Below are 19,017 nucleotides of genomic sequence, written 5' to 3'. Positions count from 1 at the left end.
GTTGCAGATGGAATGACACACTTCGCTTGTAAAAAAAAAAAAAACAAAACAAAACAAAAAAAAAACAAAACTAGAAGTGGAGATATGTTTATTGATATAAAACAATAATTTAACAAAGTTGATAGTAAATGCAACAGTGGTTTAACAAGACTTGTTGGTGAGGTACATGTGATTATTTAATGCACAGAGGACAGGGTAAGACAAAGCTTTCAGGCAGGTGCTCCTGTTGAGCCATAAGGGTCAGAAAGGACCCCTTGCTTTCTAAACTCCTTTCAGAGTTTCTGAGGGGAGTCTAGGTGCAGCCAGAAACAAACTTAGTCCCAGACTTGCTCAACAGTTTACATCTAAAGGATTATACGTGTACAATCAATACTTTATATCATTTAACTAAGGTTTCAAAGCATGCTATTAATCATTTATGCAGAACATCTTGAGCAAGGAATCTCTCAACCACGAGGAGTAACCTTGAGAGGTGTCCCTACCCAAGGGGAGATTCTGGCAGCCTGCTGCCATGCAGGAGAGATCAACAGGCCCTGGGCTGTCAACTATTTATGGATTAGGATGACTGACTTTTGTCATATTTGCATACCAACCATATTTCAGTTGGTGCATGCTCAACAAGCTGTTGAGCAAGACTTATGGCCCTTAGCTATTGTGCTGTTATCTGTCTCCACAAAGTCCAAAATAAGCCAGACGCAGCATTCACAATCAATACTGGTGGCTATAGCTTAAGCAGAAAAATGGGGGGAAGTGAAGAGCACGCTGCCACAGCTAAGTCTGAAACACAAATCAGTGTGTAGTAATATTTCCCCTACCTCAGTAAATTTCTCGGACTCCAAGACAAGAAATCTTACACCCTGCACCAAATACATTTCAGAAATTTCAGAGAAACACATTTTGGTCTGAGAAGTCTTTTTTCCACTCATTTTCAGATTTTCATTTTTGGCATGAAGGAGCCTGAAGACAGAGTATGCATGGCATGAAAGGACTGGAACTCAAGAAATGTAACAGATCAGCAGCAGTGTTAAGCCATCTGTATCACCATGGGAAAATATTTATTACCTTGACAGCATATAGTGTTCTATTACAAAATTAGTACTGAAAATCCCATTAGTACGCCAGGATGGAAAATTCACCACACATTACTTCTGTTTGAGTGAGCATGCTAGCCTGTGACAAGTACTCTGCACTTCTAACCTGCTTGTTGTGGCACTTCCTGAAGGAAAAGCAAATGACTAATTGCCCGAGAGCAACCGAATGAACTCAGGTTTCTCGAGTTCCAGAGGCTGACAGCTGTGTAACACTCAGTAACCAAATCTGCTCACTGCTCTTAAATTTTTCAATTAGACATCAGTGTGCAAAGGAGTATAAGTAATACAGGTAAAACTGCATGTAACTGTGCACAAAACATAAGCTAATAGGATAACAGAAAAAACAGTAAACTAAGAAGAAATAAACTAATAAGCTAATATGAAACATGTTGGAAGTAGAAACGTCCCAAGAAGTCGTGAGCTGGAATACTCCACAAGCACAATTACATGCCAGGTAGATAAGAAGAAAAGGAGTTTTGTTTGTAATAGTTTTACATTAGTAATAAGACTAAAAAGTTAAATTCCCTAGAAAGGGATATCTGAAGATACATAAATCTAAGTTTGGAAAAAAAAAAAAGAGTTGCTCTGTCATACAGTGGAACTCACGTACAGTAGCAAAACTCTTCTTGAAGAGGTTGTCATTCACTTGAAAATACTACAATAAGTGTAAGAAGTTGAAACATTCTGATTTCTTCCACTATCAATGTAACAGGAAACTACTCACATATGTAATCCTCACATCTTATCTGAACTGCATTATTCCTTATTTATTTATTACATTGCACCAAGAAGGTTTCAAGCAAAATTTAGTCGCATGAAAGACTTTTCTTCAGGTACTATCAAACTGGAGAGAAAGGCAAGGGGAGACAAACTCCTGAGAGCAGCAGGCAGATGTTGCCTGTCAAACAGAAAATACTCAAGCTTCTGAAGCAGCAAAAGATGTTTTCAGTGACCCAGCAAACAACACAAGCAATGGAAGCACCCTAAGCCAGTAATACATGTTGTGCAAGCAGAGCAGGACGGAAGGACCCTGCTTTTCAAGGATAAGCTAGACAGGAGGGTAGATTTTCTTTGAAACATTTTACATTCATTTATATTATCAATCAAATTTCAGTTTTCTCTATTTAAAGAGTTATCTTGTTCCAGCATAATATTTCAAATTCTAGTACCACTGTTACTTTCCAAGACTTACAGGCATTAGGCTCTTTCTTTTATGGTCATATTCAAGAAAACATGGGCAATTACATCCAAATCTAAAAGCCTATGTAATATATGTAATGAAGAGAATAATACAGCATTATGCACTGCTTCTCTCTTTAGCAGGAACATGCTCAGACTTTCAGCAACCTGAGACAGTAACATCCAGAAGCTCCACATGCATTTGACCTGTGTTTGCATTAAATACCCAGCTCATCCACAATCAAACTATGCATATATTTTACATTTCTGCCTGAGGATTTAAATGGAAACACAGAAGGCCCAAGCATGCATGCTTGCATCAGTAGATGACAGTATAGCTTCCACTTTTTATAAACATTGCATAAATCCCTGCTGTTATTTTAAACCACAATAGAGAAAACATTTCAGGCAAAGTGATCACCATACCAAGCTGAAAATTCACACAAACTAAGGTATGTATATGATTTATTTATAATAGACCTCTTATATTAAATGTTACCGATTATCAAAAGAAAGTATCTTTAATTATAGACCTATTCATACTTATCAATAATATATGGAACTGAGATATGCTATCAAAACCCAACAAAAATCAACAAGGCCTGGACACAACTAGAATTTACTGCCATGCCACCAGCATTTACAGTCATTTCTAGATATTTCCCTGCTATACGCAAAAAGCATCACTTAAAAATCATCATTAGTAATTTTGTAATAGAAGACTTCTTATGCCTCTATACAAACTATAGAACATTGGTACTTGGCTACAGGAAGGAGACAGTGAAGAGGCCTGCATGTACTTAAATAATTTTTATTGAAACCAGTCATAGGTAAACTGCACTTAAAGACGAATGCATGTAGCATGCCACAGACAGGAATCACATCCACATAATTGCTTGTCTGCACTTAACCTCTCTATCCTAGAGTTTAATGGCACTGAAGACAACAACCCAATATACTACATGAGTACCTATGATATTCCTTGTGCCCTTTCCCTCATCCTTCTCACAGCCAGAGAACATCTGGACTACATATAGATAATAAAACACCGTATCTGCAACTATTTGGAAGAGTAGGGAACAGTTTATTTTAAGGGTTTATATTGACCTTAAGATTGATGTGGAAACCCTGAAACATCCAAGCAATCACTCTTTCTTAAAAAAAGGCGGGGAAGATGTCAGTAGTGACATTTCATTACACTGTTAAAGCCATGAAATATTCCTCTTTGTTACAGTGTGTTGTCATTTATGGTTTACATTAAGACAGCTTACTTTATCACTCAAGATTTTATAGTTGCTATTTTCCTACCAGCATGCTATTTCTCTGCTTGTCTTCAAGTTTAAGATTGCTCTATCACTTTAATATATTTGACACTTCAGCAATAAAATCACTTGAGACCAAGTGATATAATAAGAAACTCAAGTAGGTTTTCAGCTTTGAAGATCTGGGCTTAAATTACACTTCTAGCAAATGCAAGCCCCCTGTAAACATGGCTTTATTTTTACCCAGCCACCGAACAAACACTACGTATGTATTAGCAGTTCAGGTCTAGAGAAGTACTCAGTTCTGAAGTAAATCACCAGGCTGCCCCTAGTAGTTAAAAAAAAAAGCAGTTTTGGTCCATGCCAAAAAAATTCTTCTTCAAAGATACTAAAATGGAAATTCCACTCAAAATCCTCAAAAGAGGAACTTCAAAACTTCCTGGGTTGAACAATGGCTGGGTCTCACCAGTGTTCAGTCCTTCAGTAGAAGCTGAACACAAGAGGATTCTTCAAATACTGAGAGCTCCTGAAACATCCTGAAATACTTCTTGTAGGGTAAAAAGAGCCATGTCACATACACATTCCTCTAAACCAAAGGCAGCAGGTTGCTCTTCACCTTCTCCACTGTGTCATTTTCGCAAGACTACTACAGAAAGTATTCCTTCCTACTCCCCCCATCTCCTTCATCAGCCTCTTCACTCTTCTATTACTCTTCTTTACTGTTCCCAGGGAACCCCCATGAGACAATATGCAGGAACACCCCCTTGGCCCACTGCCTGCTACAGCAGGCAATGCGAACTGCAAAATCACTGACTCAGATGCCCACCTGTATGTACTCCTTTCCTGTACATGTATCGAGCATGGACTGTATTTAGGAGGTTTCTGGTACAATTAGGACACTGGGCACAGAGCTGTGGAAAGGTGGTGCAGGTCTCTTGATTGACTGTGAGAGCTGTTATGCCTTCAGAGACAATTCCCCAGAGGCTGAGAGAGAAGGTCTATAGAGCAACAAGCTCCATCAGAGACCATCTGCCCTGTCCCAACTCTGCCTGTGTGCCAGGCACAGCCCTGGCAACTGTTGACGTCATGGATGTGGCATGTCTTGATAACAGCTCTCCTAAGCTTCTGCACAAAACACTAGCCACACTGTCTCAAATGCAGTGCGTAAGGCACTGTGTGAAGTACCTACCTTGTGGTGGTAGTGGTGCTGGTACATTCTTCCACAAACTGCAAGAAAAATAGAAAGCAGGATTGCCAGACAGCTGCTGGGATTGCAGTTAGTTGCAGAAATCTGTCCCTCCTTTTTTCAGACACCTAGGAGTTCTTTGCATTGAGTAAGTTGGGGATTTTTAGGAAGGGTCATTTTCTTTCCTGGAGATTGGCTGTGGACTGTGTGTCCCCAGGAAGAGACTGGGATGAGATGGAGCATCCTTAATACTTATCAGCTTGGCACGGATTCAGTGTTTGATCAGAAGTGATGCCATGGCATTCACTCTACATGAAGAGATAGGTTCCAGACAACTATTTGCCCAGAAAGTTTCTGGTACTTGTGAAGGATAGCCCATAGTATTAGGCACAACTCCTACAGCACCCGTTCTCCTGAAAGGCCATTATTTAGACAATATCTACTCAGAGTGGGGAGAGAAATCAAACAGCAGTGAGACAGATGAAGGGTGAGCACAGCACTTCATAAAGGAATCCATAAGTCAAGGAAGCAAAGATCTGGGGGACAGCTATGTTCAGACATCTCTGAAGTAAGCTATAGGACATTCATTTCAAAGGACAAAACTAAATCTAGTCCAAAGTGAAACTCAGAAACCACATATAGTGGTTTTATTACAGTTAATTCAGCATGGCTCTGCTTCACTGATCCGCTCAAGCTGCGCCAAATTATACATTACTATAGGCACTGCTGACATTGACATGCTGCAGTATAACTATCTTCAGTCAGGGGAGATCAAGTTCCAGCCACTTCTTCAGACTTTTACAGTGTCATTTGGAAGTCTTTTGTGCAGAATGTGAAAAACCCAAGACACCACTCTCTGTAAATTCCTGATTAGTCTCATCCTTTAAAGAATACTAATATTGATATTTCTGAAGAGCTACCCCAGAGACATTGCAGTTAAATCTTTCTAGGACAGGCACTGAAGAATGCCATTCAAGATTTAAATAAGATAAGAGCAACCAGTATTAAAGAAGTCCAATACATAGTTTTATCAAGATAATATTGCTTTACCAGACAAAGAGGATAAAGTAGGGCTGTCAGTCTCAGTAGGATTTTCTGTCTGTATTCTAGTTTTAATTCTAAATCAACTCTGAGAGAAGATATGTCTTGAAATGAAAGTAAATATTTCTAAGAAGGAACTGGTCATTTTTCAAGGCCGAAGACAAAGAAAGAAGATGGAGTAAAGCATGAAGAATGAGAAAGACTACTAGAAACAGAAAAATCTGGGTGATTCTTCAGTCATATACAGAAGATATGAGATGACAGATATATACGATGACAGATATACACATAAATCCAAACTGGCAATAGCCAATACAGCTATTTTGGAAGAAGAGTAATTTTAGGATGAGTAAGTATGAAAAAACCTTCCTACAGAAGAAATTACATCCAGTCCACTGTTGATAACCTGAAGCCCTTCTTTCTCATCCATGTTCTTGCAATACTCAGTGCTGTCAGAGGCTTGGGGGTTGATGGTTTTACTAATCCTCTCACGTTACTGCACTCAGAAAATATTTATTACAGCACTGAATTCAATATGTTAGCTGTGCATTGTTACTAAAAAGCATCACAGAGAGAAATCACACTGCCTTTGTGTGCATGATCTGTCAAGCATCAACAACTGCCAAAGACTCAGATTCTTGAGATTTCGTTTTAGCAAGTGAGGCATTCTAGAGAATACACCCAATGATGTAAACAGAAGGGGTTTTTCACCTAACAACCTTTACCTTAACTTGAAAATGGTAGTATTTTCCAACACAATCAGAAAAATTGTTTGTAAATGAACAAAAGGTTATGAACTTATATCTTCTGCTTACTTTTATATTTCTCTAATACTACTCAGACTCAGTAATACTTCTAACAGAATTTGTGTCTCCCTTACCTTTTCCTGCCATCTCACTACTGCAATTAGAGAACCTCCCAAGACATACCCAAAATTTTCACCTACATCCCCATTTCACTGGCTTCAGTCCAACATTCAACCCTCATTTAAGGAAAAAAGACCAATCAGTACATTCTGGAAGACTGTTTACGTCTTAAATTTGGCAAATTCCTCCTGTCTGCATTTGGAAGATATCATCTGGAACAACGTATAATTAACACACTTAAAATGCAACTGTGTGCACTACATACAGCTTCAGTTTAAGCAACTGTAATTCTCAAGACTTCCCAAGAGACAGTCTAGTTGTGCAGAATATCAACACAAACTGATCTTGTCATTATTTACATCAATAAAGAATAGCTGAAATTGGCCTGCAATCCTTCTAGTCCAGTTCTGACAAAATAAATAACTAACTAAATAAATAGATCCCACAGGTTGGGCACTAAACATTCACAAGCTTCCAACATTTCTCTCAATTATGTGTAGTTCAGTGGTGCTTAACATCAAAATTGCAGCATCACTGTAGCTCTTAGATCTCAAAAGCAGTGCAACAAATAGAAAATATAGGGATAATTTGAAAACAACAGGATTTCTGAGTACATAGCTCAAGCTATCCCACCCTCCTGAAGGAGCCTTATTATCTCCAGCCAAACACCTATGTCATTTTTCTCACCCTTACCATGAGTTTGATCATGGAACAAATGATACAACCTGCTATAAAACTCTGCATCTCCCCATGCTGTGACCCACAGTTATCCTATATAACTTCTGGTGAATCTGTCTATAACCTCTACTTCTGTTAACCAAAAGGCAGAAGGAATTCCACCACTTCAAGTGCTGATGTCTTGTGGAGACACTTTGAACAGGCAGGCTCTCTGAAAAGACATCCTCATTACACTATCAGTCTGTTTGGCATTACTGCCCAGACAGACTACTAAACATTCACTGGATATGGACAGTCTGAACAACAGAGTGACCGCAAATACACACTGTTGGGCTGTTTTAAATTGGGAAAGGAGCTCCAGAAAGAAGGCAAAAGGCTTCTTTCCCTGCCAGTAACTTCATCCACTTTGGTCATATGTCTGATCTGCACTTACACTGATCTAAAATGAAACATTCAGAGCACTGAAAGTCTATTTTAAACTGACAAAAAATATTACTTTTAGCTTACACTGAGCAGACTGAGAGCACAGTGACAAGCACTGACTGAGGACTTTGAGCCAACATCATCACCCATGCTCCACAGTGGTTTTGGTAGGCCTTATGTTAAAGTCTCTCCTGCACCTACAAGATTCATGACACCAAATACACCAGCCCATGTCTCCCATTTTCAGCAGATCTCTTTGTGAATACCTTTGTTATTGGGTGTCCAGTAGTTACCAGGTAAACCACATTAAATTTATTCCACAAGAGTGGACTAGAAAGCTTCAACAGAAAAGATCTTAATCTCACATGAAGCCTTTCACTCATATTCCCTCCTGAGTAAGGAGAAGAGCAAACTGTAGAGAATTCAAACACAGTATTTAGATAGGACTCAAGTACCAGCAAGATTATAATGAACTTCTGAATGAGTTCAGCTACGTATACCCAGAAAACTTAAACCAGTTCTTCCATTTGGTTTGGTAATGCTGCTGTAAGAGAAAATGTGAAGGAAAGGATGTGGATGTCAACTACCAAATTTTCTCATTCTGCACAAATCTGTCATATCCTAAAACAATTCATACACTTCTAAAGAATACAAAGACACAAACTTAGGAGACTTAATACCAACATCAAGCTTAAAAAGCAAAACAAAAGCTACTTTAAAAAGGTTACTTTTCCCTCCTTTTCAGGGGAAATGTCTACAGAAACAGTTCACTTAATATAATTTACATTAAAATGTTGTATAACTTCATTAAAAGAAAACAAGCATGTATTTCAATATACAATTACATATGTATGATTTTATTTATATATATATTGTGTATATATATTAAGTATATATTTATATGGCATATGACAAGATTGTATCTATAAAATTATAATTTCATAAAGGTAATATTATGTATGCTATATATATATACATTAAAAAATAAATAAAATTAGATAAGAAGCTGGGCCCTTTAAAATCCTCTGATTTCTTAAAACACTGAAGTTAATTGTTCTAGACCCAGCATACTTCACAGTAATTTCCATGTTCTTGTTTGAACCTGGTAAATCAACAGAATACTGATGAAGAATAAGTGATTTACATATTTTCCTTAAAAGATAAAGTGCAGTACAGGTTTATCATTTTTTATAGCTGAATGACTTCTCTTTTCTTGCATCAGTGGAATAAAATCCTCACAAACTGAATTACTGTATTGTGAACTTCATTTCACCTTTAAAACCATAGGTCCACATTACACCAGACACTGCGTGCCTAAGTGGAGTGACTGTAATGTATTTCAACGTGCAAGATGTATTAAGGAAGAACACAAGTCTGACTCCAACATTTCTTTGTACTTAGTGTTAAGTGCAACTGCTATATAAAACTGGAAGAAAAAAGACAGCTAAACAGAGGAGCAGCGTGATAGCAAAGCACCAGCTGACAGCTGAAAGCATGGAAAACACTGAATAGGGCAGACTGCAAACACCCATGGTGGCAACAAGCCGCAGTCAGGCACTGAGAAAATCTGAATGGGCTGACGCAGAACTGAGTATTCACCACCCCAGCTGGGAGTAAGCTACCTCAGCCAACAGGGAAGTCAAAATCCACACTTTCTGGACAGAAAACTAGCGCAGCGCCATAAGCATCTCCACTGCAGCATCCCTACTGCAACATCCCCAGTGCAACATCCCTACTGCAGCCTATAATTGGGCAGGTGAAACAGCTTTCTTTAGAGTTCCTCCCTCCAACTGTAAAACCAATATAATTTGGTTTAACACTCAGTTATATGCAGCAATAGCATATAACAATAGCAATAGTTCATTTCTGCAGAACTCTATTTTTGTTTATTGTAGCAACTGTCAAGTGACTTGACTAGTATTTGCTTTACTCTTTTAAATATGAAATAAGAACTGTTGGTGGGGGGCGGGGTGGGAGGGAGGGGAGAAATCCAATAGTTATGTTTCAAATTTAACCCACCAGGAATATAAACTGCAGAAGAAGAACTAAAAGAAGATCAAAACCTCTTAGATGTAGTATAACTAGTACAGGGTACAGGCAGCTAAGCTTCCAATTTAATACTGAGCACAGCAAAAGCAGCAAAAGGAACAGCCTAACAAGGTAGAACATTTCTACCTCTGTAGTACCTTCCTGCTGTGAAATATTTACCGCATATTTTCAGTGACAAGGTTTTTCTCAAACATACCTGTTCAAGAAGCTCCTTATATGTTATTTTCTCCTTGGTATTTGTTACAGGACTGTCATAAATAATAGCAATTTTGTCTCCTTGTCCATTCTCAACATGACGATCTACAGCATTGTAACAGATATTCAGCTCTCCACCTACAAACCTAAAAAGAGAAGTTGTAAGTATGTAACAGCCAGCCTTCCTTTTTTCTTTTTTTTTTTTTTTAGTTTAGGGGGAATGAGAGCACTGAATTAAAATATAGCTCATAAAACATTATACTCAGGTCAGGAAGTCATTTTTTATTCTATAAACTAGCAATTTACTCAACAAGCTAAATAAGCCCCTTACTGACAATATCAAAACTGCTGTACCTTAATTGACTTAACTAAGAATTTGCTAAACTTGGTCTTAATTTAACTGCTTTTGCATCAATCATTCTGATTTTTATAACTAAGGTTTCACAGAAAGAGCATACATTCACATAAAATAACCTGACATTATGAAAATACATTATCGCACTACTTTGTGTTGGCAAGCTCATACCATTTTTAAGAACAGTTTTAGGAATCAAAATGTTCTTATTCATCTCTTAGCAGTAACAGTCAAGCATATAAGCATCTGTATCTAAATGAAACTGAACCCAACAGTTATAAAATCTTATAAATTTGTCTGACATTCATAATCCATTTGACGTTACCATGTTTTACATCAGTGACTCAAAATCCCCTCTAAAGGGATGTGTCATAGCCTCTTCAACAGCCAAAAAATTCTCATCTTCTAATTAAGAAAAAACACTTCACAAACTCAGGTTTCATTTTCATTGTCATTTTACATTGAGGAGGGCTTGAATAAACAACCAAGTGCAGCATAATCCTCAAGTAAAAAAATACAGAAGACATCAGCTACAGTGATGACTCTACTGAGAGATGGCACAATCTAAAAATTAAAGTTCACGCTAAATAATGTTCTGTATTTCTTTTTCTATCTGCACATATCTCTCCACAGCAAAAAAGAAATGGAAAAAACATATTTGAAAGTTTCAGAAAAGTTCTGCGGAGATGCCCTACTGTGACAGTGTATTGTTATAATGTAACTAGAAGTAAAAACAGAGAGTCTAAATTAAGCCACTACTACTTTAGAAGTATTTTCTTCACCTTTCCTGTATAGTAAATGACTGCTCTAAATTAGAGTATTTTAGGTAGTACTCATATATCCACATGCACACATGCTATGGGATAGTCTTTATTGTCAAAGAATAGCAATTATTGAATTAGGAGTTAGGATGTTTAGGATGCAGCAATCTTTTCCTGCAACTCCTTTGCTACACCATTACTAAGGAGAAAGTTAAGGACCAGGAAACTACCAAAACCACTCTCTACTACAAATTGCTTCCTGTAAAAGAGTAACTCTATGAACAATAAAGGATCCAGTTTTGTTTCATGTAATACAGAAAAATTCTGTATTACTGTCATAAAAGTTGTGTTCTCCACTGATTTTATAGCAGACCACTGTAGGATGATATCAACAAGGGAACAAGGGAGCACAGCACCTGGGCTACTACTGAGAACAGTGAAAACAGGAGCAAGCACTAGAGCTTAGATTCTTCTAAAGACACATGGCAATATCACACTGACACATAATTTTTTAACTATCACTTGCAAATAAATATGTGGCAAAGATGTGACTGCAGGTCAAAACAGAAATACCCTGTCCTGGGTTCAGCAGTAGCAGTTATTTTTCTCCTTCTTAGTAGCTGGTGCAGTGCTGTGGTTTTGACTTCAGCCTGGGAACAACGCTGATAACACCAATGTTTTTAGTTGCTGCTCAGTAATGTTTACTTTGACCAAGGACTTTCTGAGTCTCATGCTCTGCCAGGGAGGAGAGGAAGCTGAGAGGAAGCAGAAACAGGACACCAGACCCAACCTAGCCAAAGAGGTATTCCATACCACAGCACATCATGCCCACTATATAAACTGGGGGCAGTTACCCAGAAGGGTTAGATCACTGCTCGGGTCGGGCTGGGTATTGGTCAGCGGGTGGGGAGCAGCTGTATTCTCTTCCCTTGTTATTTCCCTTATCATTATTGTTATTGGTGGTAGCAGCAGTGATTTGTGTTATACCTTAGTTACTGGACTGCTCTTATCTCAACCCGTGAGAGTTACATTCTTTTGATTCTCCTCCCCATCCCTCTGGGAGTGGGGGGAGGAAGGGGGGGGGGGGGAATGAGCAAGCAGCTGCATGGTTCTGGGTTGCCAGCTGGGCTTGAACCATGACATACCCCCAAGACTATATGGTTAGTCTGATGAGAGCTCTGCTACCCCATTCAGAAAGCGGGAACCTCTTACGGGATCAGAGAAGCACAGATGCACCTACTGAGACCACAACTGCAAGACTTTTGCTTCTCTACTTTTACCCAAGGATATGCTCAAATACCTCATTCCAGCTAACAAATAAAAGCTGGCTTTGAAAACCTGCCCTGTGCTACTACAAACTTCTGGTGATCCAATTCTCAAGGAGATGTTACCTATGGGCAACTTTGATTTCTTTGAACAAACTTTAGCTGGAAAGAAACAGGAGCATGAAACCAGGATGCAGTATACTGGTTTTGGCTGGGATAGAGTTAATTTTCTTCCTAGTGCCTGGTACAGTGCTGTGTTTTGGATTTAGCCTGAGAATAACACACCAATGTTTCAGCTGTTGCTAAGTAGTGCTTACTCTAAGTCAAGATTTTTCACCACATTTATTGTTGTTGTTTTTATTGTCTTCTACTTTTTCCTTTTATTTTTTTTTTCCCCAGTTATTAAACCATTCTGAACTCAACCAATAGCTTTTACCTTTTTCCAATTCTCTTCCACCCCACTGGGGCTGGGGGCGGGTAGTGGGGGAGAAATTGAGCAGCTGCGTGGTACTAACAAGGTTAAACCATGACACCCCGTCTTGGACTAAGGACATCAATGAGATACTCCTATTTAAAACAGAGGTCTAGGATCAAAAAGAACATATTCCAGTAGACTTCAGAAAGATCAGAGGTGGATCTGCAGGATATTTGTAAGAGCTGCCAGTAAATTTTGCCATAATAAGCAGGACTGCAAAATGCTAATCTGGTGCTAACCAGACAATTATCTCAGTGCGGCTTACCAACTAAACTCAAGTCTGAAGAACCTTATTTTAGGCTGTGATCCCAATGCTGAGAAATTACTAATATTTGATAAACAGAGGATGAGTAAAACAAATAAAAAGAATACACAGTAATAACTCTAATACATAAAAGAAACTGCATTCAGTTCATCAGCAGTCTCTGAAGAGCTCAAATACCACCCACTCGTGCTGTGGTGGAAAACAAATTATAGGATTCTTCCTGTCAAAACCGACAGAATTTAAAATTGTTTATGGTATCAAACCGGCTTCCTTCACTGTAACATTTATACCAATAAGATTTAAGGAGGAAAAGGAGGTGGCTGCTCTCTTCTCACAAGTAACAAGTGATAGGACAAGAGGTAACAGCCTCAAGCTGTGCCAGGGGAAGTTTATATTGGATATTAGGAAAAATTTCTTCACCGAAAGGTTATTCAGGCATTGGAACAGGCTGCTGAGGAAAGTGGTGGAACCACGTTCCCTGGAAGTGTTCAAAAACCATCTAGATGAGGCCCTTAAGTGACATGGTTTAGTGTGGGACTTGGCAGTCCTGGGGTAACGGTTGGACTTGATGAACTTAAAGGCCTTTTCCATCCAGCTGATTCTATGATTCTAACACTCTGACAGCATCTACCTATCCTTTTGATAAGTCTTCTTTCCCACACATCCATGAAAGCAGCAGCTTTTGATTGTCCACATTATGCATAACTTAAATCTAAAAAGGCATCTTTTTAATAATTTGAGTCTGGTTAATCATTAGGACCTTCATGAGCTTCTTTAAAGCTTCTTACAGCAGTCACCTCAGACTTACTGCCTCTCCATCACTGGGGCTCAGCAACTCCAGTCTCATCTCGGCCCGAGGTCTCACAGAGTTTGCATGTTTTCACAGGAATCTCAAGCACGTGCACTTACCTCTTTAATCATATTTTAAAAGACTACTCTGATAACCTTTTAGGGGGTAACAGTAAAAGAGGGCATGAAAGTTCACATCTTCTGTAGCAGGACTCCCATTACATGCAGCTTAACATCTACCATCCGCAGTCTGGAAGGTTTTTTACTGCATTCAGTATTTTTTGGGGTGTGACAACAGCCTACTTCCTCATAAAGAAATAAGTACAGTAGGGAAGAAGGTAACATGTAATTATGCCTTAGTTTACTCAAATACTCTAAAGCTATGCTTTAATTTCCAACACTACCTGCTATCTTAAGAATCAAAGTAGCTGCATTCAGAGACAATTTTCAGTCTTTAACAGCTCCAAAGCAAAGATAATCAAGAATTAAAAACAAAAAAAGAAAGAAACTAAAGGCTCTGAATAAAGCTGGCATACATGCAAAAGAAAAGAACTACATTAAAATTACTTTGCACCATAAGTATAAAAATGCATATTGCTAAAATCCTTTATGCCATGCAGGGTACACACACTTCCCCAAGCCAGGTCCCCAGGAATCAACTGAATTATTTTCTAGATGAAGTAAGAACAGAAGCTGAATAAAATGTTAGACAAAACCATGTCAATATTAGATATTCTGAGATAATATTATGTTAATTGATCCTGTCTTGTTTTTTAAAAGTGTAAACAACATTTGAATACCAATCTGTGCAACATTCCTAAAGTTCAGATGGGATTTTATATTGCATTTATGTCTTAGAATAAAAAACCTAACTTGCAAAATTGCCACATGCCTACATGCATTAGGAAAAACTGTTTCCACATTCCTAAGGAAATATGTGCTTTAACCTTTACAACAGGGATTCCACAAGATTCAAAAATAATCCATTCGTGTTTCACTATCTTTAGCATTGGACTTTTCTTTCCAGCATCTAAAATCTACATCTCCTTTATCGCATTTTAAGGCTTCTAGTTTTGACCCCTTCAAAGCCAACTCAAACAACAGTTTTCCTTTGAACTTTGCAGCCAAATTCTACGAGTTTTAAAACTTCAGTCTCCTTTTTGGCTTTTACACCAGACAATTTTATTCCTTCATCCTTTTATGCTTTTTTGATCTTCTCTTTATTTTTAATGTGCACAAAACCAGATGGTGTTTTGACCCATACCAGCCACTTATGCAGGTTAGTCGATGATACCTGGGATTTCTGCTTCACTCAAGCAACACTGACCACTTACCTTATGGAAATCATTCTGCATCCCACTAACATAATACTGGTAGTTCCAATGTCAGAGACTAAAGATGCACTAGGGCATGCCATATGTTTCTTTCATGCTCCTACAGTATTTAGAGGACAAATAAGAATTTGCCTTATAGCTACACTACAACTACATTAACCACCCCCTTCAATTTCTTCAACCAAAGCAAATGAGACTGAAAAATATATGAAAAGTAAGTCTCAGGTTTGGCAGCCAAAAACAAAGATATTGAAAAAATTGTATTTATTAATTAACCAAATAATATGTCTCCAAAACTGGAGACAAATTCTAACTAAGAAACATATACATGAGCTTCTTAACACTATTTTTAAGGTCTCTGCAAGCTGTTTCCTCAGTAAACCTCAGAACTACAGCTACATCTTTACCCTGTTAGACCAGCAAGCTATGCTTTTCTTGGAATCCTGGACTCCTCCTCAGTTATGTTTCATCCTCTTTGTTTTCTCTTCAGCATGTCCTCTGAAAGAGCCGCTTGTATCCTCTCTCTTATAGTAAGTCTTTTCCTCAATGAACTTCCTTATCTTCATCCTGCTGAGCACACTGAATGCTGGTTAACTATCTGGTACTTCAGAGGCATTACAGTACTACACTAGTATGACATCCAGCCTGTTATCACTTAAGGGGAACTTAAATTTAAAAAAGAAATAAAATTGCATGTTGCAAATTAATACATTAAAGAGGATTATACAACTTCAAATTGCTTAATGTTTTATTATCCACAACAGTTCAACAGATACCTGGCATGGAAACAATAATTAGGGCCTGTTGTTGAGTCTTCAGAGCCTTGCATCTGACTGAGGGCAGAAGGAACCTCTGGAGGGTACAACCCCCCTGCTCAAGCAGAGCCACCTAGAGCTGGTTGCCCAGGACCATTTTGAGTATCTCCAAGGATGAAGACCCCACTAACTCTGTGCCACTGCTCAGTCACCCTCACATTTAGAAAATGTTTCCTGACGTTCAGAAGAAACCTCCTGTATTACAGTTTGTGCCCCTTGCCTCTTGTCCTGTCCCTGGGCACCACTGAAAAGAGGCTGGCTCCACTGTCTGCACACCCTCCCTTCAGGTATTTGCTCACGTTAACAAGATAATTTCAGTCTGTGGCAATTTGCATCCACAGAGGGAGAAAGATGAAAGTGAGAAGTGAGGCCAGAAAAGAACCTTAGAAGACAAGTCTGACTTCAGCCCAGGAGATTCTCTTCAGTTATCCCTGCCATAAGGCCAACTAACTTCCACCTGATAAATCACAATGCTTCATGAAGACCTAACCATGTTACTTTCAGCAGGCAAGCTTATCATGCTCAACAAGTCAAACCACATTTGTTTAACAGAACTGAATAGCAAAACCATTCTCTTGAGCATGTCTTCTATATTATATTCTCATACCTTAGTTCTTATAACATAACCATTGTATTGACTGCTTCATTATTCTCACTATTCTGTTCAGGAATGCAAGAACCAATGAGCTTTACTGGTCTTTAATCACAGAATCATAGAACTCTTTAGGCTGGAAAAGAGCTCTAAAATCATCAAGTCCAACCATTCGCTCGGCACTGCCAAGCCTGCGACTCAGCCATGTCCCTCAGTTGCTACATCTACACATCTTTTAAACACCTCAAGGGAGGGTGACTCAGGACAGCCTGTTCCAGCGTTTGACAACCCTTCTGGTGAAGAAATCGTTCCTAATATCCAATCTAAATCTCCCCTGGTACAACTTGAGGCCATTTCCTCTCATCCTATCACTTGTTATTTGGCAGAAGAGATCAACCCCCACCTCACTACAACCTTCCTTCAGGTAGTTGTAGAGAACAATAAGGTCTTCTCCGAGCCTCCTTTTCTCCATCTAAACAGCCTCAATTCCCTCAGCTGCTCCTCAGAAGACTTCTGCTTCAGACTCTTCTCTAGACCTGTGTTCTCTATTGCTATGCAAGCAATACTACCTACCTGCCCTTTTTGAATAGTGCCATGACCTAGAAATCAAGGTCAGTGGACTCTATCCATCCATTTTAACACTTCTCACTGTCACACAGCCCTGCTGACTTCATAAGCTTTAGCCTGGCTGGTGCCATTTAACATTCAGCTTATGACATATAAACAATTTTCACTACTAGAGGTGCCACAGAGTAACATCAGACCAATAAGAAACTAAACTCCATTCAACAGGTTCTGCATTTCTTCATTTGGGCAGATTTAAGAATGATTAATATTTTTAATTCCACTTTTAGAATTATTATTTTTAAATGTCTTTTTAAATTAAACTAGAAATACCTAAAAGTGGCAAAGAATATCAATGTACCAAAGATGATCCTCATTGCCTTTTTTATCTTGCATCAGTTTCTCATTGGAAAAGATCAAAAAGCATGATGTGACCTTACTGAAAACATGTGTTTGTAGTCAACATAACATTTTAACAGGTAAATTGCCTTTGAGAAAGTACTGGAAAACCTATCTGGTAATTTACAAGAAGGGTGTCATACTCTGTCTTAGTCAGTTTGCCATTCACCACATATATATATATATATATATATATTACACCACAGATATATGTATATTACAATGCCAGTACTTTCACCAAACTTTATCTTAACCACATCCTCTAAATTATTACCTACTTAGTGTCTAAGACTAAACACCTCTGAAAGCCACAACTCCTGTGTTTCCATGCACCCACGTCCCCTGGCACCCCATGCCCAGTTTCCTATGCTTATAGCAGCCAGTCCCTATGCCCAAAAGAGGTCCTATGAGAGGACATCAGGTGCACTCACATGCATCCCCCAGACATACACGGGCTGACACACGTGTATGTCACACCTGCCACACACGACAACTCCTCTCTCACCCCGACACACTCATCCATGCGACTTTTAATCATTAAGCTTAACCAAACGTAATAATTAAACCCCTCCACTCTCTGCAGCCACCCCCTTCATCAGCTATGGCACACTGACCACGCACCACCAGCGCTGGGGCAGTTCTGCGTTAACCGCACGACGCAGCACACCCGCGCCCCCTTCGGCAGGCTGCCCTCCCCGCTGCAGCTGAGCGCTGCCCTACCGCGCTCGCCCCGGCCCCGCGCAGAGCAGACTCACCAGGAGGAGCGCCCCGGGCGGCCACTCTCCAGGGCCCGGTCCCAGGGCTTGTACCAGTGTATCTGCTCGGCGGCTGCTCCCCACACCTTCTCCGGTTCCGCCAGCGAAGACCTAAAAACTTCCTCGTACTCGCCCAGCGCCCGAGAGGAGGCGGCTCGGCCGCCAGGCAGCGGGCTGCGGGTAGCGGCAGCCCAGCATGGGAGCGAGCCCCCCGAGCAGGGCAGTCCCGACAGCCGCCAAGCTCCGCCGCCCCGGCCCGCAGCCGCCCCGAGAACTTTTGTCAGTGCCGGCAGCCTGCCCAAGAAGCCCATGTTCTGCGGCCTGCAAGGGACGCGAGCCGCACACGGGGCACTGAGGCTCCACGAAGCCCTCCGACGGGACCGGACCAGGCGGAGCGGCAGCAGCGGCTCCCAGTGGCCCGCGGTGGGCGGAGGGCCTGCCTCCGTCCCGGCGCCCCGCAGGTAGGGGGCGCTGGGGCAGTGCGGAGCGAAGGGATGAGCGCCGGGGCAGGGCGAACGGTGCTCCCGGGTGCGCCCTGCGGAGCTGCAGGACGGGAGCTATGTCGGGGGGTGTGCCAGGGCCGTCCTGCATTCCCAGCGCTTGGCAGCGACCGTCGGCGGAGAGAGGCTGAGAAAAGGAACACCAAAAACTTGGTATTAATTTTGACTTAATAACTTG

General features: G+C 40.1%; 1 protein-coding gene across 5 annotated transcripts in view; it reads right to left on the bottom strand.

Moving 5' to 3' along the window:
* Positions 1–18,771, bottom strand: part of ACSS3 (acyl-CoA synthetase short chain family member 3) — a 177,524-nt gene extending 158,753 nt beyond the window's left edge. For 3 of the 5 annotated variants that reach the window (XR_009963877.1, XM_062613846.1, XM_062613849.1), the window contains exons 1-2: positions 18,340–18,734; positions 9,972–10,116 (exon numbers count right to left, since the gene is read on the bottom strand). Coding sequence is in view for 4 of the 5 variants with exons in the window: in XM_062613846.1 (XP_062469830.1) it covers positions 9,972–10,116; positions 18,340–18,650 (456 nt within the window). In the remaining variant the exon portion in view is untranslated. Of the gene's footprint in view, positions 1–9,971; positions 10,117–18,015; positions 18,123–18,339 lie in introns of those variants that run through there. The other 2 variants (XM_062613847.1, XM_062613848.1) reach the window with 2 other exon arrangements.
* Positions 18,772–19,017: the final 246 nt, after the last annotated feature.

The sequence above is a fragment of the Pezoporus occidentalis genome, unplaced genomic scaffold (assembly GCF_034315485.1).
Source record: "Pezoporus occidentalis ecotype Australia unplaced genomic scaffold, CSIRO_AGI_Poc_V1 ctg17, whole genome shotgun sequence".
Classification (NCBI taxonomy): domain Eukaryota; kingdom Metazoa; phylum Chordata; class Aves; order Psittaciformes; family Psittacidae; genus Pezoporus; species Pezoporus occidentalis.
The sequence above is the reverse complement of the archived record's forward strand: the minus strand, read 5'-3'. Positions and strand labels throughout refer to the sequence as shown.